Source organism: Ursus americanus, chromosome 4 (genome assembly GCF_024610735.1).
Source record: "Ursus americanus isolate L20-20 chromosome 4, mUrsAme1.1.p, whole genome shotgun sequence".
Lineage (NCBI taxonomy): Eukaryota > Metazoa > Chordata > Mammalia > Carnivora > Ursidae > Ursus > Ursus americanus.
In genome coordinates, this window is record NC_142130.1 from 60,200,379 (window position 1) to 60,219,258 (window position 18,880).

General features: G+C 36.3%; 1 protein-coding gene across 2 annotated transcripts in view; it reads right to left on the reverse strand.

The window, feature by feature from the left end:
- Positions 1 to 5,247: 5,247 nt before the first annotated feature.
- Positions 5,248 to 18,880, reverse strand: part of EPHA3 (EPH receptor A3) — a 349,268-nt gene continuing 335,635 nt past the window's right edge. For both annotated transcript variants that reach the window (XM_045785404.2, XM_087861715.1), the window contains exons 16-17: positions 14,034 to 14,189; positions 5,248 to 8,023 (exon numbers count right to left, since the gene is read on the reverse strand). In XM_045785404.2, coding sequence (XP_045641360.1) covers positions 7,918 to 8,023; positions 14,034 to 14,189 — 262 coding nt within the window. In that variant the 3' untranslated portion in view covers positions 5,248 to 7,917. The remainder of the gene's footprint in view (positions 8,024 to 14,033; positions 14,190 to 18,880) is intronic.

Below are 18,880 nucleotides of genomic sequence, written 5' to 3' on the forward strand. Positions count from 1 at the left end.
GTGGAAATCTGTCAGAAAACAGCACAACAGTACTACTTTTTCCTTGCGGTATTTGGTGTTTCCAAATTAGATTATTTGTTGAATGTTCAAGGGAGTATGTTTGCTTGAAGGGTTCACCAAATGTCAGACAAATCTCATGCTCTTGAAATGAGGTTCACAGAAATGAAATCAAGGGTTACTGTCTGTTCCTTCCTCTGCCATGGTAGTAAGAGTCTGCAGAATGCGTCTCTACTAGCAGAATTACTGAGTAACATCAAGTACGTGGGAAAGTGGCAAAATGGAGACTACCCGAGATTTTCAATCAGAATGCATTTTATAGTTGTTCTTCAGATTTTATTCTCCTTAGTGATATAATTCTGACAGGTAATAGAGTGTGGTCATTCAGAGCATGGGTCCTGGAGTGGGTTTTGACTTCAGTTCTTCCACTTGCTAGCTACATGACGTGATGTAATTATTAACCACTTTAAGCCTCAGACTATAAAGTGGATAATAACATACTCATTTCATTGGTCTGTTCGGAAAATTAAAGGAAATGATATATATTAAGTGTTCGGCACATAGTAAATGCTCAATTGATATTAGTTATTATTATTTGGAACAGGTAAATATAATACATACATGTATATATACATATATGTAATAGAAATTATGCAGCACTTTTTAGATTTTTATTTGTTGTTACTATTACTGTTGTCTCTTTTACTATTTCTAATTTAACTGGAAAATTATCTTTCTTCAAAGAAGGAAGATGATAGCCTACCTAGCAGGAAAATGTGACTTAATTATGACTATTCTCCATCAGCTTGTAACTGGGTTTTCCCAAAGAATTTCAGGGTGAGGACTTCTGTAAACCTCCAAAATCTCTATTTTATGGTATATTTAATTCTACCACTTATTTTCCTAAATTGTGTCCAGATCCCCTGGGTCCACAGAATATGTATCCCAGACGCCCTGTAAGAAGGGTGGTTTTTAGTAGGCATGTTGATGTTATTTGTACATAGTAAGAGAGTAGGAGGAATCAGAAAAGCTTGGGCATTTACCTTGTTAAATTTTTATAGCTAAGCTCTGGTTCAAGGGTCTACTTAAACAACTTAAATGCACTAAGAAAAATGAGAGCATTGAGACCAGTGAAAGGAGTTCACAAAATTCTATGAAAATGAACCAGTTTTAGCGGAAATCAGTATGTTCAATGATCCAAGATACACAACTCGAATATTAACTAGTTTTATTGACCTGAAGAAAATTTACACTCTTTTTCCATAAGGACAAAAAAAAAAAAAATCAGGGACATTATCCTTTATTATATTATCAAAAATTGTTTTAATACATTAAGTCAGCTCAGATAATTTTGAATGCTTATCATATACTAGACATTGCAATGGGTCAAGGGGCACCATGGTTTACAAGGCACAGTTCCTGGTAAGGTGCCCTCAGCCACAAGTAGGGTTGGGACCCAAAGAAGAGGCAATTTCAATATATGAGTTGATGTGTTATGCCGGATCAATCACAGGATTCCTTTGCTATGCACAAACAAAGGAAACTCAGCACAGTGTTGGGGAGATAAGGAGAGGAGTAAATAAAAAGTTGGCTAGGTGATTCTAAACAAAGGAATACAAGTTCAAAAGCTGCGATGCATAAAAAAGAAAACAAAACGTGGCATAGTCAGAGAACTATGCGGGGTCAGTGCAGTTGTGTACCCCGTGAAGAGGTAGTGGACAGACATGAGAGTTTGGAGAAAAGCAGGCTTCTATTCAAGGCAGGTCTTATGTTCCAATATTAGGCAGTATTCTATATTCCAGAAATGATAAGTTGGCAGCTATGAGCTAAGTTCAGCCCTTGGATATGTCTTCATTATTAGATGGGTTACCATATGTAAAGTATATAAAGTTTCTCACAAAAACTCAGATTAGGAATTCTTTTAGGGACTCCTGGATGGCTCAGTTGGTTAAGTGTCTCACTCTTCATTTCGGCTCAGGTCATGATCTCGTTGTGGGATCCAGCACCTGGGGCTGCTCGCTCAGCGGAGAGTGCTTGAGATTCTCACCTTCTCCCTCTGTCCCTCCCCCACCTCTCTCTCTCTCTAAAATACATAAATAAATCATAAAAAAAAGAATCTTAAAAAAAAGGAATTCTTTTAAGAGATCGGGAATTCATGTTGGACCCGTGTTGCCTTGTCCCTGAGAAACTAACTGCCTTCGGAGGACAGAGTGCGCTTTTTGGAGTCACCACGCTCTTCACCGGCTTCACTTACTACCAGGCCCATGAGGCATTTGTCTGGTGAGAGGAACCACATGATCGAATTTGCTCTAATGTACTGACCTGACTGATATTGGAGGTATCAGTACCAGAGGCGGGTGTGTTATTTAGGAGATTTCTTTGGTAATCAAAACAAGTAAGGAGGAACCCATAGAGGTTGTGATGGGAGGAGGAAAGAATAGAAGTTACATTCCTCAGCTGGCATAGTGGCTTAGGTGATCCAAAATGAGATAAAGGGAAGAGTGAGGGTGACAGTTTTAATTGTCAGGTTAATCAACTTGAGTGTCATTGCCTCAGTTTGGGATCTTCAAGAAACAGATACCAAGAGGGAATTAGACCTGCATGCCAGGGAAGGATCTGGGCAGGGAGCAAGAGAAGGCATAGGGAGCTTCCAGATTGAAGTTCCTGTCTGAGGCCTGTGGAAGGAGAAAGCGGAGGAGCGGTTTGGTAGGGAGCTCAGGCTTCAGTGCAGCTCAGAGAGCCTCGGGCAGGCAGGCGGAGTGAAGTGAGCTTGAGATGGAAGACTGATGAAAGGAGGCTGTCACCAGAGAAGAAATGGCCTACTCTAGGACTCCCGCCATGCTTCCCGGCCTGGTGCTGTGCAGGGGTTTCTGAAAGTACAGCAGTTTGAGGTTCTCAGCTAATCGCTCTCCTTCTAATAAGTTCTCTCTTGTAAGAAGATCTGAACAGTGCAGGCCCAGAGTGGATCCAGGGGCCACTAACAGAAGTATCGGGTTTAAGTAAAGAGAGAAAAGAGTTAAAAATGGTTGCCTATAGGGAATACGAAATGGGTCAAGTTAGCAAGAAACTGTTGTTTCCTTAATAGCTCTTTAGAACTATCTACTTCTTACATATTATATATGTAAATAAAAAGGACTTGTACCAGAAACCGCTCTGTAGATTCCCCAAACTCCTTACTTTTCTATTTAGGCGCACTACTTCCTCCACATTCTCTTGAAGTTAAATATAGCAATGTGAGTTCTAGTCAAGTGGAGAGAAGCGATGGGTGCCACTCAACAGGCAAGGCTCCCTTCCATTTTTACTGGCTGGAAGCAAAAGATTCCAAGGACTTAGACTCCACAAGTTGAAGAGAGTGTGGGATCTGAATCACTGTTAGTAAGGCCACCTGACAAAGAGCTACTCTGGGTAATTCTATGTTTAACATTTGGTAGTCATGTGCTTGCCCTTGGAGACAGTGGGTGGGGTCAAGTGAAATTGATGATCTACGTGATTAGAGGTATCAGAGTAGTTTATGTCTAAAAGAGAATTTTGTTGTTTCCCTATTTTAAACTGATGAGATTTGGAGATTTAACTATTAACTAGCAGCTAGCATTAACTTAAGAAAGGTGGTTCAAGATAAAGCTATATCTTCAATATCTATTAACTTATTAATGTTTGGCTAACACCATAAATTTAGCAAACATAATTTTTAACTAACTTTTCCTTATTCCCTACACTTTGATTTCTACCTTTTGAACAATTGTGTTATCAAATCTGCTAAATCTCTGTGTCTTTGTATGCATTACATTATTCATAGTCTTTTGCCACCATTCTAGGGTAAGTGCATAGCTTCATGCCTATAGCACCGAAGTGGATTTCTAACATCGACTAGTCTACCATGGCCTCTCCCCAAACCATTTTTGCAAATTGCCACTGTCACTCACCCCGGAGCATTTTTTGGATTACAGTAGCAATTATATTATAGAAATAACACAAAATAAGAAGGTTCCAGCTTGAAAAATATCTATTTGTCTACTTACTAGAATTACTTTGAGAAGGTGACTTGGACATTCTGAGCCTTGATTCCGTCATATATTAAAAGTGAGTAATTGGTATTCACAGGATTGTTGAAAAGATTGAATGAGTTGGCTTGTAAATAAATGGTAAAAACAAAACACCTATTTCATAACAGTGCTTAATACATGTTTATTGAATGAATAAATATATTCTTCTTTACCTCTTCCCTTTATTTAGCTAATCTGCTGCTTACAAGTTATTCTCTACTCCAGTCATTGTGATCAAATAGTTATTTCTCCTTCAAGGTAAGTGCAAATCTGACCTGTTTTGTGACCTCTCCCTATCAAATTTATCTGTATGGAATTCTTGATAACTTATCTTGCCTTATATTATTAGTTAGCTTTTTTTGGTTTTCATGTATAATCATTTTCTTTAAATAGATGGCAAATGACGATGGACCAACTTTATAAAAAGTATGAGGTGTTTCTTAGGTGCTATCTGCAGTTGTAGTTGTTTGCTTTTCATTTTTGTTTAATTGGCCTGTCCAAAATTCTTTCCTTCTTTTTTCATAAATGACATTCTGATTTTCTTTTGGACATAAACCACTCTGATACCTCTAGTTGTGTAGATCATCAATTCCACTTGACCCCACCCACAGTCTCCAGGGGCAAGCACATGACTAAGTACTTGCCAATCTCAGTGTTTCACTCTCCTGCCCAAAATGATTCACATAGGGCCTGTGAGCTAAGCAAAGCATGAAGGCAATCATTATTCCACAAGAATGACAATGCAGAATTAAATTAACTAGAGCAATATTTTAAAAGATATAGTTTGCAAACTAATCTAGTTGGGAGAAAAATAGGGTCAAGGGAAGAAGTTAAAGAATAAAAGACTTACTCCGGGATGCTACTCTACCCGATCTCTCAGCTAGGAAATTTATCTCCAGGCTTTTCAGCCACATGGGCTCAAAATTCTCCTTTTCCCTAAACTAATTTGTTTTTTGTCACTTACAATCAAAAGAGATTTGCCTAATAAAGTGTGCTTTTTAACGATGAAGATAATATTTATTGCTCATTTTTTCTGGCTTCTTGATAATGAGATTCAGATAAAAGAGTGGATTATACAATATGAACACTCCTCACTAATAGAGACAAAAGAAACAGAAGCACATTCTTTGTGGCTTATACAAATTTCATTATTTTGCTGTTTAAATAAGCACATATCTTATAATATTTAAAAAAGCTTCAAAGACCACTTCCGTATTCCAATCTGTAAAAAATATTTTCATTATGTTTATTATAAAAATATAAATGTTTCCACTACAAATCATTTTACATTAGTAAGAGGCCATCTACATTGTACGATAGAAACTAAATAAGTAAGTTTTGAAAACACAAGTTTAAAGTAAATACATATGCCAATCATATCACATTTTTACATGGCTTAATTGATACTTAGCACAACATAAACTGGGTGAGTTACCAGAAATAAATAATATATGTAAATCAAATTTAAGATACAAAACAGATAATATGGTACATAACGTTGTGAAGAAGTGTGGTTTCATGTTTATTGAAAGTCAATGCAGGTCCTGTACAAAGAGATGGCCATCAGCATTCTAGTACCTCTACTCCACAGTTAAGAATCGTACACTGTTTTGTTTACATATGTACAGAGTACAAAGCATGTAAAGTAAATTTAGAAGAGGTCAGATAGAAAAATACCAGAAAAAATGAAGAGCAATATACTGTGTATACAATCTCTACTTTCAAATGGAAACCACAGCCAAAAGAAGTTAAACAGATCTAGCAATTCTCAACTTCTATTAATTCATGAAATGCACACATTTTGAGTATGCTCAGAATAGTACCTAAGAAAATAAACGCCAGTATGGGAAAAAACGAGATTGAAGCCAGATTTAGGTCTCGATGAACATTCCACAACACAAACAAAATGTCTGATTTAAAAAAAATATATATGTCTTTTAGCTGCTTCTAGCAGGCTTTAGTGAAATTTTCAATTAATTTCATAATCGCATATATCTTTTTAAAAAGTTCATGCTCTTATATATCCAATACAGAATTCTAATAGCATGATTTGACTATAAGGAATATTGCAGAAATAAGAAATAATCTCATACATGAAGGAACACAACCTAAGCCTTATCACACTAAATTTACAACAGATTAGCTCTTGTGAATTTTGATCTGTGACTGTCAGCTGTATAGTGTTCCATTTTGCATAAGAACATAAGGGTTGCAGCTTTGATTTATTCATTCAACTCTTGTGACATATGCATTTATTTCTTATTCCCATAACATGACCGTATCAGCGTAGGAAAGAATATAGATAGAACTAAGCTGTTGCTTCACAATATATTAGTGGCTAGATCTCCATCAGGTATATCTTTTCAGATATTACTGAATATACTCATATTTGGCCCTTATGGAATAGTAAATCTAAGTTCCTGCAATGAGAGATCTCTCCGTTGTCTACAGATTTTGAGTCATTTGCTAGGTAACCAGCTCGTTTGAAAATCAGATGCTCAACAAATGCAGAGAAGTTCAATGCTTCTAAGTTATACACCAAAATTACAACAGGTGCATTTCAGTGGAAGACTCTTAAAGATAATAATGCCTGCTATTGATGATCACAATGTTTAATTAAATTAACTAAACCTCAGAGATGCAGATGAGTAGTTTAGTTTTCATTATTCCCTATAAACAGCTCAACAAGTTTAAGCAGATATTAAGTGACATTTCAAAGCCAGTCAGCAAGTGATTTTTTGACTCATGCATTGGCCTCTAGGCTTTGTTGCCAATTAATGCAGCAATCTAAATAGGATTCCAATTTTGTCCAGTGTAGCTATTCTCTACTCAGGAGCTCTAACGTAGCTCCTTTACTAATGGAGGGAGTTGATGGTCCCCTAAGCACCAGAGCAGGGCAGGTATGTCATTGAGAATCCATTACATACAAGCCAGTATATTACACTAAATTAGCAGAATACAGTTTGTAATAAATGGAGAGACAAAAATGGATGGGATAATTCAAACTGAGATTTGAGTAGTGTATGAGCAGGGCAGGGGTTTGGTTTCTTTCATTTTATATATAGATATAGGTACATAGAAGCGGATGGTTCAGAAAATCTGGAAAGAAACCATCATTCCCCATGTCTAGTTTACCATGTTTCTTACTGCTGACAATTTGAAAGAACATTTGGCACTTGGCTGTAACAAATCCAAATTAAATCATCAAGGCATAAATAGAAAATAATAAAAACAATTCAAAAGAAAATAAATATGTACTTTTCTTCAAAATTAAGACACATTTTTACATGGTAATACTTAAGAAGCTAACAATTAAAAATGTATAGTACTTAAAACAACTACAAAATTCATTTCTATATGCTTTTAACAGATAAAAGAGAAAGATACAATGAAAAAGGTAGTATATATGGCCAGATAGTTTGAGGTATAAATTCCTCTATTTTGCTTGGTTTTAAAGAAACAAAATACCTGTTACAGATTTCTTCTGTGTATAAAAATATCACAAGTCTTTTCTTTTGTGGCTATTAGTAAACAGAGCCACCATGTTCATTTTGTCATTATACTTGTTCCGCTTTCATGATTATCAGTTTATGATCAATGGCTCTATGCTAGTTCTTCATCATTCCACGCTGAAGAATTTTAATTTAACCCATCAACTAATATAAAAAAGCAATTACAAAACAAAATACACCCCCCTCCCATCCACTAAATGATAGGGGAAAATAAAGAGTCTTTCAATTCCATGTTAAGGCATTTGTATTCATATCTGAGTGTCTTATTGGGCTTGGAATTGCCACCAGCATCTCCAGCATTATCATCTGTCTGTAGAATGATGCTACATCTTCCACAGCCACCACTTCCTTCCAGAAATAACACTTTACACCGGAACTGGACTATTTTTTGATTGTGTTTCTAGAGCTTTAATGCTACTGATTATTTTCTTCTGTGGACCAACCACAGTGACGCCAACCTTTTTCATGTCACTGTAAATAAAGAAGAAAATGTGTGGTGAGAATTCTGATTTCTTGGATAGTATATCAGCAGAAGATTTTCAATTAGCAGCTTGCACAATCATATATTTTCAGTTAGCAAAGCTTGCGTAATCATATATCCCAGCGCTTTGAACTTAATTTTCTGATTTTTGCATCGTCCATGTACTATATCCTGATCATTCCACCTGTATCATTATGGAAGAATAGATGGTGTAGTGGGTTGACTAGTGGCCTTCAAAATTTCTGTCCAACTGGAACCTCACCATGTGACCTTACTTGGAAATGGAGTCTTTCCAGGTATAATCAAGATAAGGATCAAGATGAGATCATACTAGTTTAGGGTGGGCTCTAAATCCAATGAGACTATCTTGAGACACAAAGTGACACAGACAGGAAAGCCATGGAAAGATGGAGGCAGAGATTGGAGTTATGTCGCCACAAGCCAAGGAATGCTAGAATGTACCAGAGGCCAGAAGAGGCAAAGAAGGATTCCCATACCCCAGAGATTTAGGAGCAGATTCTGAACCTGCCAACGCCTTGATTTCCAAATTCTGGCCTCCAGAACTGTGAGAAAATAAATTTCTGTGGTTTAAGACAATAAGTTTGTGGTTATTTGTTATGGGACCCCTAGGAAGCTAATACAGATGACCAGAAATTCTTGCGGGGCATTATCCTATTTCCTTGTATCTGGGCCAGCTTGGGGACTGTTTTCACTGCAAGAGTACATTGGAAGTGACACTGTGTCAGTTTTCATATTCAGGTCTCAAGAAAGTACAATATTCCATTAGTCTCTTGAGACACCATCACTGGGCCCTGAACTGCCATGTAAGTCTGACTTCCTTGAGACTATGACATTGGAGGAACCATCTGTAAGCATTTAGTCTACACTGCCAGCTATGTAGCCATCTGCATCAGGGCAAACAGAAATGAAACCATCTCGAGCTTTCTGGACTACACCGGATTCATGTTAGATGAATACTTCAATCAACACTAACATTAGGGTAGAAGAATCACCCACCTGAACTCTCCCCAAATTCATAACCCATGACATTGTGATAGACAATAAAATTGTGGTTTTGAGGTAGTTTGTTATATAGCCATAGATAAATGAAACAATTTCTTTAAAGTATAAATTCCTTTCCAAGTAGAAGCAGTGACTAGAATCTATTTCCATTTATAAAAAAATATTTAACTTAAAATAGTTTAAACTTAGAAACCAGGCATTAAAAATAAAGATTTTAAGAACAAAAGGAATTTTGAGGGGGGGGGAGACTTAGCTAAGCTTGTGCAGGTGATTAATTAAATAACCTTGATTCAAGTATTTGTTCAAAAATTCACCTCTTTCAGGTCTTGACTCAAACACAGTCCTCTCCGAAGACCTTCCCTGACCTTCCGATTTAATACTGTAAGACCTCTTGCACTCATACCTGCATTTTCCTATTTTCTTTTCTTGTTTCGTTTTCTCCCACAGCATTTATCACCAAGCAGCGTATTGCCTTTCTTTCTGATTTATTTTATTTATTCTCTATCTTATTCCACAAGAAGGTGAATTCCATGTGAACAGGGATTCTTGTTGGTTTTGTACTCTGCTTAGCAACCACACCCTGAACAATGGCTATTATTTAGTAGGGGCTCAATATCTACTTAATAAAGAATGAACCAATAGACTAAAATATGTTTATCTGGGGAAGGTGACAGAGGAGTAAAGTATCACTTCGCAAGGAGTGCAAGGCTAATTAAGAATGGCCAGAGGGAGAAGTATGCATGCAAACATGAGCGTGCACGCGCGCACGCACACACACAGACACACACAGAAGGGGTTCCTTCATATTGATCACAAAGAAAAGAAGGAAAAATTGGGAGTTCAATTACACAGAAATGGACCAATGGATTTCTTAAGAAATGGGTTCCCAAGCAACAAAGGTGTGCAAGCAGACACTAGGTAACCATTTTAGAAGCTATCTACATGATATTTATGCATGTGCTACAGAAAAATAACAAAGACTGGGTTTCATTCCTATCACCTAGGCTGGGAATGAAATCCTGATGACCTGCTGGTTACCTCCCTGCTATCATTCAAGGGGCTGATAAATTCTCAATGTACAACTCGTATCTTGTCAGAGTCCTCTCTGATTTTACTCCAGCAGACTTGCTTCACCAGGAAGGCTAGTGGGGAGATATGGTGACACCAAGCTTGCTGCTCTGTGTAACTGTGGATAATGAAACTCTCACTTGGAGTAACATAGGCTATTTACATATGTTGATCCCTGCTTCTGAGAATATGTGTTGTATGGGATTTTGCTTCTTTATATACCATGGATCTATCTTTTAAATGAACAACAAACATTTCCCCACCTATCCCTAAACTATGGGAATTTAGAGACAGAAAACGAGGCAGATATAAATATATTTGTACAAATCAATAGATCCTCAATCTTTATGTATTTCTTCTCTCATCTTTCTTCCAATTCTATATTATACTTCTTATGACTTGCCATTTTTTTCTCTGTCCTCCTTTTTTCCTTCTTAAAGAAGTTTAAAAAACAAAATGATAATCATGGAAAATAGGAAAAAGTGTTCCAAGTTAATATAATAAATTCCCAAGCTCTTTGAGAAATGTAAGCATAGTAGGAGAGTAATACATGCTATGATGTTCGGCCCTGGTCCTCTATGGAACTGAAGCACCCGTACCCCAGTGGCTAGAAAAGAGAAGAAGACGAGAGTTCACAGATCAGTTCGGGTCAACTCTGAAGGGCCAGCCCAGCTCTAGGACTCTTGTTCCGACAGGAAGGGACAAGTTTTCTCCTTCAGCCCAATGTCCCCCTTATCCCTTTTTCCCCCTCAACACTTTTTTTTATAGATGTATATCCAAAACACACTCCTCAAGAAATCTTGTGCACAAAATTATTTCAGATTCTGTGCCTGGAACCCAACATAAGCAAATAGATACATAATTTTGTATATATTCAATGGAAATGATTCTATGAGAAAAGATAATTATCTCTTTAGGTTATACCTTAGCTTGGATTTTTATGTCCCCTCTATCCTCCCTACCCCTGCCAAAATGTCTCCTACCCACCAGCCTGCCAAGTTCAAAATGGTTGTAAACAACCAGCTCCTGTAGTCTAAATAACATTCCCACGTGCATATCTCATTTTGACTACGCTATTCAGAAGAGCAGTGGAAAAGTTCAAGTCTAAAGAGCAGCTCAAGATTGAGACCAGAGGTTAACAAGCTATCTGGCTGGCACTTCAAAGGCAAAGGATAGGTGATGACACTGTGAGAATGGCATCCAAGGGTGCAGGATAATGACCTGTAGCAATTAATCTGCCTAATATTCATTCCACACACTCAATTCTCTCTCCAGTTTCTATAAGCACTCTTGCCCTTTCTCTTTCTCTCTTCCCTTTTCACATTAACCTCCCTAAATCCATCATAGACTATGAAATAATATTTTAAGACATGCATTATTTTGACTGAACAAAACTGCATATTTTCTGGATTCATTTGAAAATTAAATAACTTGATTAGCTTATGTGTCAATGAAGTCCCTACACTAACTGAAATAGATAATTATTTATTTGGATATAAACCTCTATTGACCTTTTCCTATAACTTGAAAGTCTGGATAGAAGAAAAAAAGAAATTCAATATCCTTTTTTAGGTATTCTGTCCTATTTCAAAAGAATCTCTAGAGTTATTCGGTCAAGAGAATCATTTCTGAATTGAGCCTGGATGGCACAAAGAAAATGGAATGGAAAGGAATCACATTTAAACAAAAAGCCCAAAATGGCAAAAGGGAGGATGAAATACCAAGCTAAATATTTTATAACATCCGAGGTAAAAATGTTGCCTCATTAGAATTCCCCAAATTGTGTATTATGTATTTTTTAAATAAATTCTCATTTTTATTATATAAACCAGGAGCATGAAGGACAACACACCACCAGAGACAAACAATTATTTGCAAGGAGTTTTAGGTCAATAGATGTTAATTCTACATTGTCCGTGAATTGAGGAGAAAGGACAGGAGAAAGAACATTGTGGGGATTGAAGTAGAGAGAGATGTGGAACCATCTGGCTTAGTGTGAAGGACAAACCTAAAAGAGTGTCTCCCAGGAAAAGTCGGCTTCCAACTTCACTGTACATTCACAGATCGTTCAAATAATAATAATTAAGTGAAAATATTTTCACCAGCCAAAGAGAGCTCACCATCCAACAACAGACCGGGGAGACAAACACATCCGAAACTTGGAAGTAGAACAAATGTCTCCACTTCATTGTTTTAAGCAAATAGCTTTCTTACCACATTCACAGCTTCTAACATCTGACTGAATTTAAACTGTGAGCTAACAGTTAATCATATTAACAATGTTCTGCTAATCCACTTCAGTATGCTTTTTCATTATCTAAGAGCTCTGAGTGTTGATATTTGATGGAGAATAAACATTTGTATACCTTTGCCTTTGAAAATCTGGCAGTGGTGCAGGAATGTCCAACTTTGTGTTTGTTCTTTGCTATGCTTCTGTGCTCTGAAGCAGGTGTCTTGTAGAGCATAAGCCTAATTGTTTACATTACTAAAATAAGAATTTGTAAAAGTATGTAAATACATGAATATATCCTGAGACTGTGTCTGATCAAAATAACTAGCAGAGACTCAAATAGTATTGCCGACTGGGTCAGAAGTCTATTCAATAAGCATTACATTCCACTTCATACAGAAATGCCAACACGTGTCAAACAGACTGGAGTGGGTTTATTTTCTAAGAGCAAATTCTCCTCTTCAACAGGAACATACCCCTCCTAAAGATCTCTTTGTGAACTTTTGTGTTTCTGATTGGAATGCTGTATCATAAATGGTAAATTTTACTTGTTAGGCACTTGCCTCTCTATTAATTATACTGTACACTCCTTTTTGACATCTAATATGTTGCTCTCCACAGTGACTTTGCTTAAATGACCAATGGGGTGACAGTGAATGTCTTTAAATATTCAACATTTAAATATTAACATATTAGATGGAGAGGATAAGACTAAAGGAACTTGTGCATGGAAATGCAAAAAAAAAAAGTCACTGTGCAAAAAAAGAAAAACAATGCAGTTACATTAGGAAGTGAATTAAATTGGCTTTCATTCACAGAGAGATGGAGAATATGGCTCCTGGCTCTTCATTTTTCAGTTCTCAATTACCATACCCTGTGAATGAGAACTAATTTTATTGATCATATACTGGATTCACTTGATTCCTTATAAACCCCCTTTTTCTTAAACCCATGTGTTCATATCAAAGAATTCCTATTAGCAAGAATTCCCGTCTAAGAAACACAGCATGTTATACTTGATATATGACTTTTACATATGAAACCATAAATTAACACTAATTAATGCATACTAATTATGTATATCCTGTCTTTCCAATCTCACTATAAACCTTTTAAGGGAAACAATAATATTATGTCTTAAACATATTTTTAACTACATTTTCTAACATGATATCCTTCACAGGGTAGACACTCAATAGTAGATGATCATATACAATTATTTAGTTGATCTAAAAATTACTTTTAGACTTTAGTGTGTTTCCCTGTATACCAGCTTATCCACTTAGTTCTTAATCTTCCACTTCTGTAGAGATTAGGCTTTGTTGTAAATAACAGAAAATCACAAATGCAGGAATGCTCTAATCATCATGTGATGTTTTCTTATGTCTTGAATTAAGAACTTGGGTCATTGGGGTTGGGGATGGGTATGTATCTGTTGGTCGATCTGAGAAAGGTCATAGTGCAATGAAGATACTTATTGAGAGGAGCTATGGTGAGAGCGGAAAGACACATCAACACACATAAATCTAGAATGTGTCATTGACAAAGAGACCCAGGACTCAGCTTAGTGGTTACATAAGACAGTAAGAGTTTCAGCTAACACATATGACTCATTAATCCGAAACATGTATGTCCACTAGAAATTTCAGAATCATTCAGTCTTAAAAACTTTCTCTTACTCTGTGGAAATCTTGGCTATGGTGTCACAAGAACTGTACTCCACGCCTGTGAAGATTTCCTTGCACTGCGCTGTCCGGACACCATTAAGCCAGTCACCTGTTGTGCGGAAGGTAGTGATGTCGACATTGCTTTGGTCCAGAAGAAGGTTTGATGGCCTGCAAGAAAAGAAAACACCAAAGGAAGAGAGATCAGGAGTCCGCAGAGTTGCTGCGTGTCAAAATTTGACACCAACATCAGCAGGAACTTCCAGACTTCATGTGGTGTTCCTGTTTATTTGTGGAATTTATCTGCCATGAAGGCTTCATCTGTTCAAGCTGGCAGCTTGCAAGAATACTGTGTAATCATCTTGTCTCAGTGCTTCCTTCTCCACTCACAACTGCTTTGTAAAGCATTGAAACTTTGCCAGTGGAATACACAAATAGATCCATACATACTTCTATAATTTAATTTCTTTAACTATTAGCAAAGATGGCAGTAATTAGGATCCAGTTATAGTAGATATGACATACTGGGTACTTAGCTGTCTGGAAGTTTATTTGTAGACATTGTACAGCTTGCTGTCTAAAGGACAGTTGAATAACCTAGATTATACTACAGCAGGACATAAAGTCAGCACAGATGTAAATAATGTCACATATGTCATTAAAAATAAAAATCACAAAAAGAATAGAAAAAATAGATGAGTAACAATAAATGATCTTCTCACATATATGACAACACCAAGTGGAGTTCATGATATATAGAGAAAGATGAAAGAGAGAGAGATAAATAGATAATAGATATTGTGACTGTGGTTTATATTGCACAATACAATCATAATGGAGGGAAACTTCTAGAATTGTTTTATATAATTACAGGTCTGACCATAGATCTATGACCAACCACAAGATCTGGTGAATCAAAGGAACAGCAGGGATATAAAAGAAACAGAGGGGACAATATTTTTATCCTGGGAGAGCCAAAAGAAGCAGCCTATTGGTTAAATGCCCTTGGGGTGTTTTTTCAGCTCTCAGTGATCCGTATAATTGTCCTTCGACTCATAAGACTGGGACCAGTTGCCAGATAGAAAATTGATTGTCCTCTTTCTTTATTTTCTCCTCCTAAGGAAAGGAGCGTGAACAAAAGTAGTTATGAAGGCCTTTGTTTTGAGATGGATATTAACAACAATGGCAATAACGATTACGTTGAATGCTATGCTTCTATACTAAGCATATTACACAGATATGAAGGGCTCTAATTCTTACAACAGGTAATGATGCTATCTCCCTATAATAGATGTGGAAACCAAAACTAAAAGAGATTAAATCACAAATCTTGGTTTCCTCAGGCAAAAGAGGCAGAGCTGGGATTTAGACACAAGTTATTTTGTACCAAAGCCCACACTCTTGGCCACTGTGCTATACCATTTAGGTAGAACTCTGTTCATATTGCTTTTTCCATGTTTTCTCTTAAGTTCTTTCTGGTTCCATGATGTGGCCTCTTTGATTCTTATATCCCATAAAGTGTAGTGGTCTAGTGCACAGGCTTGGGTTGAATCCTGGGTATGGCACATATTATCTGTGTGACCTTCAGTCGTTTTTTATTTTTTATTTTTTTAAGATTTATTTACTTAGTTTAGAGAGACAGAAAAACAGAGAGAAAAAAAGAGCGTGTGCGTACAAGAGTGTTGGGGGCAGATGAGAGGGAGAGAGAGAATCTCAAGCAGGCTCCATGCCTAGCAGGAGCCCAAGACCCCAACACAGGGCTCTATCTCATGACCCAGAGATCATGACCTGAGCTGAAATCAAGAGTCCAATGCTTAACCGACTGAGTCACCCAGGAGTCCCCAGTGATTTTTCTTATCTTGTCTGTTTTCTCATCTGTAAAATGGGAATGATGATCACAGATTTCACACAACTGAAGATTAAATAAGGTTTTAAAAAAGATTACACATGCAAGTGATACTCATTGATGTGTGGACATGTAATATATTATCGGTTAGCTATTTGTTATTCTGACATAAGGTAATGTATTTAGTCAAATGGTTGAAGGTTTTAAAACTTCAAAAAGAAAATAACAATAAATTCCAGTTTATAAAAAATACTAGGAATGTGGTGATGCTGTTAATTATCTTTCTGAGAAACTAGAGGTTTAGTCATGTACAATCTTATGAGCATAATAGGGCAACAACCTTGTAAAGCAGGTATAATTGGGGACCTCATTAGAATAGCCAGTAACTTTTACAAGCTCACAATGATTCTATAACCACTGCTTGCAAATGGATATGCTATTCTGACTTCTGTAGTTTCTGTTTTCATTACTGCAAAATATATTTTACTAACATTAAAACTGTGTGCGTCATAACCTAATTTTTAACTTATAATTGAGAAGGTGCATTTGGATTTTTACCTTTTCATTCAATCTTTCATGTTTTGTGATACTGCAGTTGAATTGAATCAACATTGAGCTCTTAAAACTTTTTAAAATTATTTAAAAAATCCCCAATATTAGGATTTGTTAACTAAACTTCACATTTTCTTATATATTAAAAATTAATACTCTGCCTAAATGAAATCTATTTTTTGAAGTGCTTAAATTCAACATTTAGAATTGTCAGAAGACATGAAAACAATGAAGAATACACTAACATGCATTTATCCTTATTTTAGAAACAAATTCAGCTCTCTAAAGTACCAATTCAATAATATTTTTTAGAAATAGCATGAAATAACAACAAAAGGAGCCATCCTGACAAAATTAAACTGCGTAGTGTTTTATCTATGAGTACTAACCATTGATTATCATTTAGGAAATGTGGTAAATCTCATGTTCTCAAGAGAAAATCTTTCTGTGAAGCAAATCTACAAATATGCCAACTCTATCCACATTTAAAAGGAATTTTTAATTGGGAGATTTCTATTACTATTAATAATATTTCTCCTCACTCCCATAGGAAACATGCTTAAATGTGAGATTAATATTCTCAAATCTGAACAATTTTGTATCATGTCCTAGCCCTGCATACTGCTGTTGGAGACACATGAGAGAATGTAAATTGACTCTTCATTTGGATTTTGATGGGGATACATTAAATTTATTTGATAAAAATAAATTTTTAATTATTTGATAAAAATGAAATGTTAAGGAAATTTTGATACTGAGTGGAATAAAAAATTGGCAACATGACAGTTTGGTTCTGCTGTATTTTTCTCCTCTGTGGAAAAAGTAGCTCAATAGCCAGTTCTCTTCCTCTCACGATCATTTGTAAAGAAGAGGACAGCTGAAAATGGATGGCTTTTCAAACTTCTTTCCATTACACTAAACTCAACTATTTCAGTTTTCTCTACCTCAAGTATTTGATTTATAAATTAAAAACTAAAATTATAGAGCTTATAGTTTACATTTATGTATTATGGTTTAGTTTTAACTAACACTCAGGTTATCTTTTAAAAAAGGAAAAAAGAAACAAAAATTAGATACTATTTTAAAAATCATTGATTTTCTTTCCTTCAAGGAATACCTAGAAAACTACACAATATAAATTGAACATTGTAGAAATTATTCTCTTCTGGGGCATTTGTATAAATAATTTTCTATGACTCTTAATTACTCATCTGAAAAAAGGGTTATTTTCATAATTGAAAATTTCTCAGTTTTGTTTTCTTTCCCAGGAGTTTGAAGAATTACAGATACAGATACACATGGCAGATTCCAAAATTTACACGATATTCTTGGGTTGTTTTAGCATGGCCCTCATGAGTGAAATAGCTTTTGTCACTAGCCAGCATTACATAGAACATGGACCCTCCAGATCGACTTATCAAACAAAATTGATAGGCGTCCCTTTAAATCAGGTGTAAGACAATTTCATAAGAAAAATGAAGTCATACGTAGAAGACAAAATATTAAACCGCCTACAGGCATATGTGCACACGTGTGCGCGTGCACACACCCCGCAGCTTGGATTTCTACAGTAGCTGTAGCAAAGAATCCAATGTCGACTCTTGTCGACTTGGTCCCATGAACAGCAATACTCCTTTATTTATGGGTTTGTGGGTATGAAGAATCAAACCCCAGGACATTTATTCAGAATATTTATGAACTGTGCCTAATAGCAAAATGCAGAAGTTTTTCTTCTCAGTTCAAACTGGTTTGTATTTTTAAACTCAACACTATAGCCAGACTCAACAAGAGTTTAGTGAAAATTAGTATAAACAAACTGAAATGGAACAGGACGTGCAGATTAGGGATTAGAGTGACCCCAACTGAGTCTTTCTGTTGATTACTTGGATCAAAGTACAATGAAGACAAAGAATGGCCTAATTTTAATGCCAGTGACCTCAGAATAACCAGCCCTGCAAAGTATCATTTTTCCACTTCCAGGATTTCTCTGGGGAATTCAAATAAAAATTGGTTCCTTCCCTCCTCGGAGAGGACATCTGGAGAGTTTATCAATGGATAGGAATTTGTCTCTCACTGTGAAGAGCCTGTGATGTCTCTTCATGCGCACCAAGGGAATGTGGGCTTTTTGAGCAGCTGCAAGCATTGGCTATTTTTTTTAGACCCGGCCCCAGACTTGGGTCTGAAGGGGAAATTTATAGGCTGGGTGATGTGCACCGTGAGCTCACACTTTTACTAGACAAATTAGATAGGTTTCAATCCATGCAGCTGTAAACGATGTCCCGCCGAGTTCCACCTGATCTTTTACAGCTTTTCATAAATCAGTACCTACTGGCCGCAGACCGCAGTCATTAAAAAGAAATCATGGAAATTACATGTTTGCTCAGGGGAAGCAAAAAAATAACTTTCCTCCCCCTTCTCTCTCCCTCCTTGTATTTAGGTTTGTGAATTATTCTTTTATGGATTT